The sequence below is a fragment of the Thunnus albacares genome, chromosome 12 (assembly GCF_914725855.1).
Source record: "Thunnus albacares chromosome 12, fThuAlb1.1, whole genome shotgun sequence".
In the NCBI taxonomy this organism is placed as follows: Eukaryota; Metazoa; Chordata; class Actinopteri; order Scombriformes; family Scombridae; genus Thunnus; species Thunnus albacares.
Genome location: NC_058117.1, coordinates 24,979,758 through 24,992,888, shown reverse-complemented (window position 1 = coordinate 24,992,888; position 13,131 = coordinate 24,979,758). Strand labels below are relative to the sequence as shown.

At 38.5% G+C, this 13,131-nt stretch overlaps 2 protein-coding genes across 3 annotated transcripts in view; both read left to right on the top strand.

Annotated features, from left to right (window-relative positions):
• atp1a2a (ATPase Na+/K+ transporting subunit alpha 2a) overlaps window positions 1-4,623 on the top strand; it is a 38,927-nt gene extending 34,304 nt beyond the window's left edge. The window contains exons 20-25 of one of the 2 annotated variants that reach the window (XM_044367105.1): window positions 1,612-1,757; window positions 1,850-1,980; window positions 2,221-2,322; window positions 2,570-2,661; window positions 4,195-4,235; window positions 4,472-4,623. In XM_044367105.1, coding sequence (XP_044223040.1) covers window positions 1,612-1,757; window positions 1,850-1,980; window positions 2,221-2,322; window positions 2,570-2,661; window positions 4,195-4,223 — 500 coding nt within the window. In that variant the 3' untranslated portion in view covers window positions 4,224-4,235; window positions 4,472-4,623. Of the gene's footprint in view, window positions 1-1,611; window positions 1,758-1,849; window positions 1,981-2,220; window positions 2,323-2,569; window positions 2,662-4,194 lie in introns of both variants that reach the window. The other variant, XM_044367104.1, reaches the window with a different exon arrangement.
• A 2,974-nt stretch (window positions 4,624-7,597) lies between these two features.
• sdhc (succinate dehydrogenase complex, subunit C, integral membrane protein) lies at window positions 7,598-12,546 on the top strand. The gene is made up of 6 exons (XM_044369267.1): window positions 7,598-7,657; window positions 9,529-9,588; window positions 9,758-9,859; window positions 10,616-10,677; window positions 11,803-11,966; window positions 12,286-12,546. The coding sequence occupies exons 1-6, from the start codon at window positions 7,641-7,643 to the stop codon at window positions 12,388-12,390; spliced, it is 510 nt and encodes a 169-aa protein (XP_044225202.1). The 5' UTR covers window positions 7,598-7,640; the 3' UTR covers window positions 12,391-12,546.
• The last annotated feature ends 585 nt before the right edge of the window (window positions 12,547-13,131 follow it).

Below are 13,131 nucleotides of genomic sequence, written 5' to 3'. Positions count from 1 at the left end.
GAATGCATGCTTTTTATCTCTGGTTTTATATGGTTTGGGAATAGTGGAAATTCAAAGGCTGGCCCAATTTCATAGGCTGTTAAATAGGTCAAAACATGACAGGGCTTCATTGGATGACATACAATTTCAAGACGAACAAGCTCAAAACAGCCAGTAACTCAGATCAACTCCCAACATTTTTCCAAGATGAACACTACGGGGGCAAAACTTTTGCGGGTCACATCAAATCACATTTATAAACCAATGTTCTGACATTATAACTTAAAGTCCTGAAGCATCTACAGTGAACATTTGATTGATGATCTGATCTAGTGTGACACACAATGAGCGCAGTAGTAGAGAAAGCTTCAAATTTATGACTCACCAGCAGTACAAGCAACCACCTGTGAGGAATAGTAAAAATGCCAAAGCAACAGCCTCCATAAAACCGAAGCAAACAGTATTCTCATCACTGAGAAAAAGCGGCGTTAAAGTGTATCAACATAAACAATGATCTGTTGCAGGGTTTCAATTTAACAACATCATGAATGTGAAGATTAATAATAAGCACTGTCTTGATTCTTGATCAGTACTCAGAGAGGCTTGGTATATGTGAAGATTTTAAGATCTAAAATAAGATGTCCATCACGGTGAAAACGTTACGCCCACGCTGACAAAACAAATTTGCCAACATGAAATTTACAACTCACTATCGGCTATCATTCCAGTCCTCAGCTGTCTGGAGCCGTTTACTTACAAAACAGCAACATTGTTGAGGGCAGAGGAAAGAATATGTAATCACCTGTCCTGTTCTTACAAAATATTAAGTGATAAACACCAGGTGTATGAAGGCTCCATGTCCACAGCTATTATAGACTCCCGGGATACAAGTCAATTTAATTGGTGTAATTCTTGTGAATTAATTATACAAACATATTGGAGCAGTGGTATTATTAGTGTGGCTGTTTGTCAAAATAGTTCTTATTCTTGGTAATTCTAAACTAAGGTCTGAAAATTAATTTGATAATGGTTTAAAGCAGCACTGAGATTAGTGTCCTGAAAACACAACATAAATAAAATGGGTAACACTTGAATAATTTCTTAGGAGGTTTCCTGGAAAGGACGATGTACTTTGCTACTAATTGTGCAGAAAATAGAGATCATGTTAAATCAGCTAACTTTAAATCAATTGATTACGGTTCATTGCTAGTGTAGCAAGTCTTTTAGTCGGTACACAGCGGGTCAGTTGAGCATGCAAAAATACAACATTTTACTACAGACAAGCAATTCATCATATAATAGAAGAGAGTTTTAAATAATAAATTAATAACAAATTAATATTTACTTGGGTTTAAATAGAGCAGTTCACTTGGAAACCAACAACAGCTTATAAACTCACCATACATTACAAAAGTCTACCTAAAATAACTTAAATGATACAACTTTGCCTGTTTTCTTTGTAATTAGTATGACATAGATCTTCCCTGGAAATGTCCTAGAGAATTATCAGGAAATTGCAGACTTAAATGAGGCATCTACATAAAATGCAATAAGTATAAGTAACATTAATATAACACTAGAAAGAATAATGATATTTTGGCATGAATCGCTTATGCACATTTTTCTTACCAGGTATGATCCAGGCCCTGGCCGGTTTTTTCACCTACTTTGTGATTTTGGCTGAGAACGGCTTCCTCCCCACATACCTGATAGGCATCCGCATCAAATGGGATGACCGCGAGGTCAATGACCTGGAAGACAGCTATGGGCAGCAGTGGGTAAGGCGCACGGACAGATACACACCAACGCACCCTTTGAATATCCCCATACGCATGAGGGAATAAATACAATGTGTGTTTCAACCTGTCAGACCTACGAGCAGAGGAAGATCATTGAATTCACCTGCCACACCGCCTTCTTCGCCAGCATCGTGGTCGTCCAGTGGGCCGATCTTATCATCTGCAAGACCAGGAGGAACTCCCTCTTCCAGCAGGGCATGAAGTAAGTGAGAAAAACATGAGATGGAAAGAAAAAGTCGAGAAAGGAACAAATGTAAAAGGTCACGGAAGGCAAGGAAGTTCAAGTTGCAGCTTAGCTTTTGCGATGATCCATCTTTGAGTCAGTTATTTGTGGTTATAACTTTTGTGATGATTTCCTATAATGAGCACTTTTCACTAGTTTGAACATTAATTCCATGAACCTCTGCCCTTCTCTGATGCGCTCTTATTTTCTGCCCAACAGGAACAGAATCCTGATCTTCGGCCTGTTTGTTGAGACTGCTCTGGCTGCCTTCCTCTCCTACTGCCCTGGAATGGAAGTTGCCCTGCGCATGTACCCTATGAAGTACGCTCTGCATATGCATATCTCCACCGAACCGAAAAATAACCTCTTAAAGACCTAATAGGCTGGCATTAGCCTGTCACTCTCGACTTTAAATGAAGTCAGCGATCGTCTTAAACACCACGTTCTTATCCCTCATATTCAGAAATGTCTGCAATGAATTTAACAATTTGCACTCTTCCAATGACTCACTGCTACTCTGTCCATCAACGCCCCTGTTATACGGGGTTTTTTTTTTTTCTCTTCTCAGGATCTTGTGGTGGTTCTGCGCTTTCCCATACAGTCTTCTCATCTTCATTTATGATGAGATTCGTAAATTCATTCTGAGGAGGAGCCCTGGAGGTAAGCAGTTATTAGGAGAAACCAAGATTAAAAGGTCTAAACCTCTTTGTCTTGTTAATAAGCTTGGAGAAAAAAAAAAAAAAAGGCAAGTGATAGTAAAGTGGTTTAACTCCTATCTCAACAACCACACGTGCCACTTTCCACCAAGACCTTCTTTGCTGTGACTCCCGTCCGCTGTGCCTCTCTGTCTTCCTACTGTCCTTGTAAAAAAAACATCCTAAAACAGGAGCTTGTCCACTCCTTTAGGGAAGCACTGATTGAGAAACTCGCCGCAGCTCTGCTTCGCTGATCTGACCCGAAGGATACAAGCAAGCACATGCGGGAGAAGTTCATTGTCAGTCCAAACGAGCACAAACAATTATATAAAAACAGCTCTGAACTGAGATTGGAAAGAAAAGTGCAGATACTAATTTCACAAAACAATGTTGCTAGCAATTATGGATGATTATTGACGACAAAGGATGTAAGCTTTAATTTTCAGTGTTATGTTGAAGCATTGGTTTCAAAACAGAGGCTTTCAACGTCGGTGCCAGCTGTCACATTTAAACCTCTTCCATTTTTGTTTGTGTGATAGAAATTTCGCAATGTGCATATTTTTTTGTAAGGTGGTCTTCGGCATTTTACATAGATTTTAAATAAGGAAAGTTATTATTAAACCTATATTTAACAATGAGAGAGACTTAAGGCTGAACTCTTAGCAATGCAGCTGAAAACTAGCATGGACCCAGCAGAAGACAAGCCACTCAATGCTAAACAGTTCTCCAGTTTACAGAGCTACAGCCTCCGCAACACTTGACTGATTACTGTTTGTCTTCCAGGTTTGATTTCTGACAAAATAGAATGTAAATGCAAAGCTGTCTGGCAGTTTGCTTGGGAATTTCATTTGATAAATGGAGCATAAAATCACAGCTAATAAACAAGAAAACATCCAGTGATGGAAATCACACATCCAGATCACCACTGAAATCTATTTCAGTCTGATTCTTGGGCAAAGAGCTGCATGTGCACCATATTTCAACCAAAACCTTCTGTGAAATGACTGACATGTAGGCAGCAATGTTTATGTATTAAGCCTATTAGTGAATACTTGTAACGCTCGCACCAGGAAACAGATTATACCCGTCCAACACCAACAGAACCGAGTAGCAAATGTTGAGAAAGGAAATTACAGCAGGCTGATGAAGAGTCATGACATATGTGCCAAAGATCACACACATGATACAGACACACAACAATGGCTCAAAATCTGTTCATTGCCACAGGGTTTCAGCTGATGAGGGGCAAGACACGGGCAGACAAATACAATTTATCGTGACAGTTAATCATTTCTGTTAATCTGCGCGTCATGGGCTGCTGATCGGAGTCGTAGAGTTATAAGGGGATTCATTTGGAAATGTACAGAGACAAAGGCGGCGAGATGAATACAAATAGAGTGATACAAAAGGATATTATGAAAACTGCTCGACTGTCATTTTGGTCTCTGACACTTTCTCTCTTTCTCTCCCCCCCCCCGTGTCTGTCTCTCTTTTCCAGGTTGGGTGGAGCTGGAGACGTATTATTAACATTCAGAAAATGTCAGTTTGAATTGTGTGTCTGAGAGTGTATGTGTGTGTGTGTGTGGATGTGGGTGTATGTACGCATGTGTGTTTGTGCTTGCCTGTGAGGGTGTGTGTGTGTGTGTGTGTGTGTATGTGTGTGTCTGTCAGTTGTAACATTGCATGGATCAGTTCACAAATCTGATTGTCATAAAAATACTGCTGAAAATAGGCTTTTGATTGTGCTTTGAGATTTTTTTTTTTTGTTTTCCCAGAAAACATTTCCAGCAGAACAATGGTAATGTACGCCTCCGTGCCTTAGATAAGCTGTTATTAAAGTGATGTATCATGGCCTGTTTTGGCTATAGAGGAATACCAAATGTTGTTCACCATATGAAATGTACCAAATAAAATATATTCCAAAATATCCTCAGTCATTGTTTCAATTACTGATTTATATGGCTATTACAGTGGCTACTAGACAGCGTACATGAATAAAATGATGTTATCTTGATTTGTTTTTTGTGTTTAACATTATTACTGATTTCACTGACTTTAACTTTTATCTTGAGTTCTTCCTTAAAACGTGGTATCGATTGTTTGTTCTTAGGATTTAATTTTCTAAGTCTAGTGCTTATCTTGAAATATTTCTTCATGGACTTTTTTCGTTCTCTCCCTGACAAAATCTGATATGTTGTGTTTTATAACATATCCGTGTTGTCAATAAACCTAAACCTATATTGTGGTTTTAAGGCTCCTTATTGATCTTCAGTTTGTCAAAAGTTAAACCTAAAACTGTGAGAGGATATTGAACAACTTGAACTTGAAAAACTTTAGTGTGCCACATGTACCTAACAATTTACTACTATTTACCCTTATTGAGATTAAAGGGTTCAGGTATTTTTGGCCTACATGTTGTGTTTACGGCCACAGAGAAGGAATAAATCCCCTATCGTGTAGGACGTCGTCTCTCCGCCGTTGGTTTACTAACACTATCAGCGGGTGTGTGTGAAAAGCAGGAACTGAGGCTACAGTTAGCTGGTGTTCTACCCTTTATACTTGGCGCAGCAGCTGATATATGAAAATAGACCTCTGAGTCTGGCCTATTACATCATGGTTAAGGAGAGACCAGAGCATTCAGCTGAACTGATCTTTCAAATCCAAGCAGACACTAATAAGATAAGTTTAAGCAGTGAAAGCTCTTCACACCATATTGTTGTAAAAAATCACCTATATTAATATTATATGCCAACATCAGCCTTGTAATTTTGTGTGCAGTGTAAAAATGGCAAAGTAGATCTGATTTTATAAGTCTAAAAATCTGTCGATGTAAAAATGCTACACAAGCTCACACGGGCCACACTTAGAGAATGATCAATCGTCCAGGCTCATATATTTGTTGATATTAGCTTATGACAAATATATCAGTATTGGTGTACAGTATATGTCAGCCAATAAGTAACAAGAATTGTAATTTTTTTATTCACTAGAGATCCATGTTCATTTTTTTTTTTTTGCTGTTCCTGCTCATTATTACCCAAATATCCATTTCTCAAATTTAAGGCATACTTATTAAAATATTTGTTATGTGTTAAAGTGAAAAATGAATATCAGCCAATATTAATCATCAGATTTTTAAACTCTTAAATATCGAAACGCTATTAGTATCAGCCTAAAAAAAAATCCAGTGTGAGTCAGGATCTGCCTACGCTCATATTTTCCTGACCTCACCATCCATTATGTATGTCCTCATGTCTTCTGTTCACTGGACACTTGTTACATTACTGTCACCATATGAGAGAAAAAAATTATGAAAAGGTAGCAAAGCATTTTCCTCCCAAGATCCCCACCTCTCAAACCAGCTGGTTTTCAGGAAGCTATTTCTTCAGAGAGGCAACGCCAAAATGATTTAAAGATGATTAAAAAATGTGCTTTCACTCTTATATAACAAACTTACGCCTTGTCTACTTTGAGTCATCCATGGTCTCGTCTTATAGCTACTTTATTCAACTTTAATATAGGAGCAGGCCTTTGGGAACACAGTCTAGAGCTGCTCCTAGACGCCATGAACCTTACTGCCTGTTTGCTGTCTGTATGAGTGTGTATGTAGATGTCTGATTGTGTCTTTGTGTGTAGCTGTTCCATGCATTTATTTATTTGACAGTGGATATGGGTGCTGCTGCAACATTGTGTTGTGTGTTTTCTCTATGTCAGTGTCACATTAGGTATTTTATTGTTGTGTGCGGTGCAGTGCTAAAATACAGGATCCCTTTATGAGTTAGGTTGATTTTTTTTCTCTCAAGATGCACTTGTTAGTTTCCCCTTGTCCTTTGGTTTGGTGGTGCAGATAAAAAAGTTCAGATTTGAGACGTCGCTTCTTCCCAACCTGCAGCTTTTCTCATTTTGTCATATCTTTCCTTATCATTGATATCTATTATTTTCTTTATTGATTGACTGATTAAATGTTTGGTCTGTAAAACAGTCAATCAAGGGCTGCAACAAATGATTATTTTCATTATCAATTAAGCCGCTGATTATTTTCTCAATTAATTGAATAGTTGTTTAATCCATAAAATGTCAATCACTGTTCCCTGAAGGTCAAAGTGACGTCCTCAAATGTCTTGTTTTGTCCCGACCAACAGCCCACAACCCAAAGATGTTCAGTTTACTGTCACAAAAGACTAAAGAAACCAGAAAATATTAACATTTGAGAAGCTGCAATCAGAGTAGGCTATATGGACAGTTTTTTCCTTAAAAAATTACTCCAAATGATTAATCACCTATCAAAATAGTTCCTAATTCATAATTATAGTAATAATAATAGTAATAATAGTTGTCAACTAATCAATTAATCGACCAGCCTAGTTGTTACAGCTTTCAATCAGGGGTCCAATACCGTAAACATTAAGTTTACCATCACATTAGACAGAGAAAAGCAGAGAATTCTCTAAACCAAGACACTGAAACTAGAGACTGTTTGGCATTTTTGCTTGAAAAACATATTTGAATGATTAATTGATTATCAAATTAGTTGCCAAAACATTTTTTGTCAATCAACTAAATGATGGACTACGCTAATCATTTCAGCTCTGAACTCAACTAATGCAAAAAGTCAAAATAGCAATACTACTATTTTTACATTTTACATAAGCAGATGTATTTTTTAAAAAACGTGTTTGTATTTATTATTTATTTGTATATCTGTTCATTGCCAGCCTTTGCAGCTGGAGATAACAGACAGTTTCTATTATGTTTCTATTACGTTTCTCAGCTGTATGCATGAGGAAAATAATTTAGCGGTGTGTAATATGATGTGAAAGACCAACAAGCTCATGAATGTGAATGAGAGGCAACATCTTCACCTCAGTGTGACCGAACAAACAACACGCGGAATAACAACAAACAACACCCCGTTACGTCACTTCCTTTCTCCATTTGTCAAACATGGCGCTACTCCTAAGGTCAGTACATCTCTGCGACACAACTTTTGGGCTCGATTGAAGCTATTTTGTGTTGTTTTTCGGGGTTATCATGTCAAAAAGACACGTTAACGGCGTAATTATGTTACAACCGAGGACAGTACGCCTGAGTGTAACCTTCTACGTTTATTTATTATCCTTACGCATGGTAGATTTGGTGCGACGTTAGCTAACGTTAGCTAGCTGGCTAATGCTAGCTGTTTTACGTGTACCTATTCATGACGGACTAAAACGATTTTTATTCGCTGCTTTTCGCTTTCATGTGGTCATCGTTTGATACACATTTAATTCGCCATTGTTAAACTTAAGCTTCCTTATCGGAGAGTTTGGTTTGCTTTATCTCTGTCCTCCTTAAACAAAAAGGGAGAAAGTCAAATGATGAACTTTGGCCACTTCCTTGACCTTACATGACCGTTACAGGGAAGCACAATGTCGCTCTGCAAAATCAAACCAATGTTTATCTCTAGAAATGTATTTTATCTTTCGCACGATAGAGATTTAAAGGAGCTATATTATACTCCTTTCCCACAAGTTAACACACTTCCCTGGGGTCTTAATGAAATTTATCTGATGTGCTTTAGTCAAAATACCACAAGGATCAAGCACTACAGCAGCTGTCTTATCCTGTCAAAACAGCCCCGTTCAGAATAGCCGGTTTGAGTGTAAATACACTTAGATTTTGCTGTGATTTAATTGCAATAAACGGATCTAAAAGATGCCGAAGTAACTACATCATGATGTCGATTTGTAAAAAGCTTGAGTTCATCCTTTGTCAGATCTGTCCGCAAGACGACAAGCAAACAACTTTTAAAATGCTTGTTTTTCTGAATGGAGTTCAGATCGATCCGGGCTATGCTAACACTGTACCTGCTCCAAACACATTCAAAATAACGTCATCTAAAGGCATAAACACGGCAGCGACGCCATTGTTTATATACATAGATATCTATACACTGTGTAACTTAAATTAAATAAACTCACCGACATTTAAGATGTTTATTATCGATGACAGCAGCTGATGTGGGGTGTGACTCCAGTGTTAGCTCCGGCTAGTTTGCGAAGCGAGATTGAAGGTAAATCCACTTAATCACATCTGAATGGTTTGTTGAATCACAAGAGTACAGAGCAAGCCAGCCCACACCGAACTGACTGGGTGGTCTTATTTCACAGCTTGTGTATTAGTAGGCACATCAGAACCCCACATACATACGCACAAGCATTGAAAGAGTGAGTTTATCATAATATGACTACTTTAATTTACAGATTTTAAATTAACTTACAGCTGCACCTTCCTGACCTTGTTTTATCTTCTCTTTGATCAGATTGTCTTGCCTGTATCGCTCAGAACTGGATTTAACACGGTTGTAGTTTCTGTTTGAATCAGGATGACATGATTCTTGCCATAAATTAACAGAAGACTGCCTCTAATACTGATATATACAGTATATATCTGTGTAGGGCAGCATAAGAATACTAAGCTGAATGTGTGTTTTATAAGTCTTGCTGTCAGAAGTATGACTTTCTTTGTGGTGTTAGCGCAGACAGCATATTCTTTAATAGATGTAAATAATCTCACCAATTCTCATATTTTTTTTACTGCCTATGCATCAAAAAGATGGGTGCCAGAGATAAAATTTCTGCTTATTTGTTCAATTCTCACTTGGGTTTTATCCATTTTTGTATCTTTTGTTTCCACTAAAGCCTCTTTAGAAGTCATATTATCACAAATCCTCCATATTATTAAAAATCCTCCATGAGTACATTTGATGTGTGCAATAGAGTATGTGTTTGATGTATTTCATGGCAGTCAAAGCTTAACCCTTAATCATCTTTTTTTGTCTTTTTTTCTTCAGGACATTAGCCCGTCAGGGTGTTTGTCTCTCCAGACCACAGTACAGTGTCCTCTACAGACAGTGAGTTATGTTTGTTTTTGTGTGTGAGAGAGTGCGAACACTGTTTCACATACGTATACTGCTACAACTCATAGTAACGATACAGATACACATCACTTGTGTGCTGTAAATTGTTCTACTATACACTTCTGTATTCTAAATCCTTTTTATCCCCCTTCTCCGACTACAGTGCTGCTCCAATGGGAACCACAGCTAAGGACGAGATGAACAAGTTTTGGGCCAAAAACGCCAGACTGAACAGACCTATGTCTCCACATCTCACCATCTACAAGTATGTACTTCATATTTCATATGCACTACAGGGTGCAGCCTGCTGTCTTTTTCAGAAAAATAATCTCATTTAACGATGGAGATGATGTACACTCCGTTTATGTATTTCAGCTTCATATTTGCAAAGACAGTAAAAATCTACTGCAGCAAATTATCTATGTTGAAAATAGCATTACTATTAAAGTCAATTTCATGCAGTCTTTTCATACTTTTAATGATTGTAAAACAGCAGGACAAGCAGCCATTACCAGAGATTTTCATGCTTTTGGATACATTTAGTGCAGTAATAACCCCTGATGTTCTGTCAGGCAGTTAGCAGAATCCTAAAACCTGAAGTAAAGAAAACCTTTTTATTCAGTTTTTTTTTTTCCTTCTTGGCTCAGTTTTTTTCACTTAGCATCTCTCTTGTCATCTGGGATTGTCCTTATGGCGTATCTAATATTGGTGATCTAGTGATTAAATCATACTCTGCTCTTGCACCTGTACGAGAGCATTCACTTCATATTTACCTTATGTGCAGACATTGTATATTGCAGCTGAAAGCATCAATTTATTGGCTTTCATGTAGCAAGGCTTGCAGGTTTGCCTTGTTAGTCTCAGTCACTTTGAGTTTTCATTGCTCGTAGCTGAAAAATAAAACTTTCTTTTTTTAAAATTGCTGTACTACACTGCCGTGATGTGAATGCTTCGACTTATGGTTTGCAGACACATAAATCTTCCTTTATAGTAAATGTGTTGCATCGTCTCTGTGTCTCAGATGGTCCGTCCCCATGATGATGTCCATCACACACAGAGGAACTGGAGTGGGGCTCAGTGGAGGTAACACATCTATTTTATTTCTTTGTCATCCATGTATAAAGTTCCTCTTTCAGTTTGTTTCTATCTTAAAATACCCAAATTATTTCACAAGAAAAAAAAAGTGATCTTGAGAGCTTTTTCTCTTATTATTCTAACATTAAATTGAGGCTGATGATTAAATTTCACAGCTGCAGCTGTCAGCTTTTGATTGACCCTGAAAATGTCTTCAGGGCATTTAAGTCCATGGCAATTGATTCCTGCTAAGAGCATTTACCGGAATTACAAAACAGAAGTTGTTCAATACATTCAATTCTTTGTATGTGAAAATCAAGTCTAACACTGGATTACTAATAGCTTTTAGTCATTTGCCCGGTGCAAGCCTGTCTCTGTAAGTGTGACATGGTACATCAGCACCGTTGACCTTGATGGAACATGTTGTAAAAGCTGAGTTCAGTTTTGTTTACACGTTAATGGATTCAATAAAGGTCAGCGCCTTCAACTGCCAAGTCTGCCATACTGAGACATCAACAGTCACTCGCTCAACGTGTCATCTTTCTATCAGAACATCACATGTGGTTAATCGAATTGTCTTCTCTCCTTCCTCTCTCTCTCTTGTGAAAGGCTGGTAAACTAAAAGAATGATGTTTACCAGCCATATTGATTTTGTACACATTTTTCATCGCTGTATTTATATATTCCGCTGCAGTCTTTCAATCCTGTTTTGCATATAAATTTAAAAGCTGTCAGTTGGGTTTTAAGTACATTATGCAATGGATGCAGGAATAATATTAAGGTTCTACTGCCATTAGACTTTTTAATCATCCAGGCAGCACAGAAACTGAAACTTAGACACAGCTGTTGTGTAGAGTAACAGGCAGCCAATGAGGAGCTTATTTGATACAGTCATTATCTGCTTTTGATTTGATTGGCTCTCCGTAAAAAAGAGTGACAGTCAGCAGGGCAAAGGTCTGACAACTGACAAGACTTTATATAACTCGGGCTTTCTGAACTATTGTACTTGCATGACATGTTCATTTCCGATTAAAAGCCATGCATGTCAATGATCTTTCTTTAACACTCCATTCCATCAAACACAAATACAAATCTTGTCCAATCTCCGGTCTCATTGCTTCTGTTTGTGTCCAGCTATCTCGGCTTTTGCTCTGGCGGCATTGGTTTTACCAGGAAGTTACCCCGACTACCTGGACTTGATCCATTCTCTGTCCATCGGCCCTTATCTCATCGGCCTGGCCAAGTTCGGCATCGCCTTCCCCGTCTCTTACCACACCTATAACGGCATCCGCCACTTGGTAAGACCTACTGATGTTTTTATAGACATAACAAATGTTTGTCTTGTTTTGATGCCGGAGCGTATTTGATATTCTTTTGGTAGTTTGTCGCCATTAACATGTTTGACATGGCGTCTAGACTCCTCAGCTTAAGCTTTTTAAATGAGAAAGATCACTTTGCAATTTGTGACATTTTTTTCATTTTCATCATGTTTACTGTTTGTTTTCAAAGAAAATGGATTACATTTGCCAACATTTATAAGCTGATGTTGTTTCTAACGCTCTGTTGTGTTCTCTCTTGTCTCTTTTATTCTTATTTGTTTATTATTATTTAAATCAGTATTGGGACATTGGGAAGGGCTTCAAAATCCCAGAAGTCTACCGCACCGGCTACACGGTTATTGGTCTGTCCATCATCACCTCCATAGCTGTGGCTCTTCTGTGAGCGCAAGATGAAGAAGACGAGCAGAAAGCAGATGACGAGCCGAGGGAGTTGAAGTGGACTGGATGCACTGTGGGGGATTTGTGTATATGTTCTGTTCTGGCCTCCTGCAGGCCCCATTTCATCAAAGTATTAAATAAAGGATTATATTATGCTGTACACAGAAAAAGGTGTTGTGATGTTTTGTCCCTTGGAATTAATTATACTCTGGAAAGCTTTGGGGGTCATCAAATGCAGTAGAGTGCAAAGTGCATGCAAATGTGACCCAGTTTCTTTCACACTTGTTCTCGTTGTGAACAACAACCAGCGGCCAAAATTAGACGTGTCCTACATGTTATATCCTTATGTAATTTGTCTAATCATCCTGTGACGTCGAATTCATTAATCATTTTTTTCTTTGCCCTGAGCGCTCAGTCGCTGCTAGTCCAACCGGCGTGCCTGCCTGTTGTCTCCGTGCAGAGGAACGTGTATTTGTGTTTGTAGAGCGGCTGTTTACTGTAGGCTGTCATTCATATTTTACCTTCTGCAGGCCGCAGCTGCTCAGATGCATTTTTAACGTCGGGGAAAGAGATGGGCTGAAATGCAGAGAGGCAGCCCAGTGGTGGAAGCTGTGTATGTTAACAGGCTCCTCACTGGCAACCCGCCTCAGGCCTTACCTCCCACTGAGCCACACAGGAGCTACACACTGCACCTGAACAGCTTTTGTCCTGCAGTGTGAATAAAAGCAAGCCGTGATGTAATGTC

What these genes read in the sequence shown, in the direction of transcription:
- sdhc (XM_044369267.1), top strand. An exon ending in TACAGTGTCCTCTACAGACA is followed by an intron (nt 9,589 to 9,757) that starts GTGAGTTATGTT and finishes CTCCGACTACAG; the next exon opens with TGCTGCTCCAATGGGAACCA. An exon ending in CCACATCTCACCATCTACAA is followed by an intron (nt 9,860 to 10,615) that starts GTATGTACTTCA and finishes TCTGTGTCTCAG; the next exon opens with ATGGTCCGTCCCCATGATGA.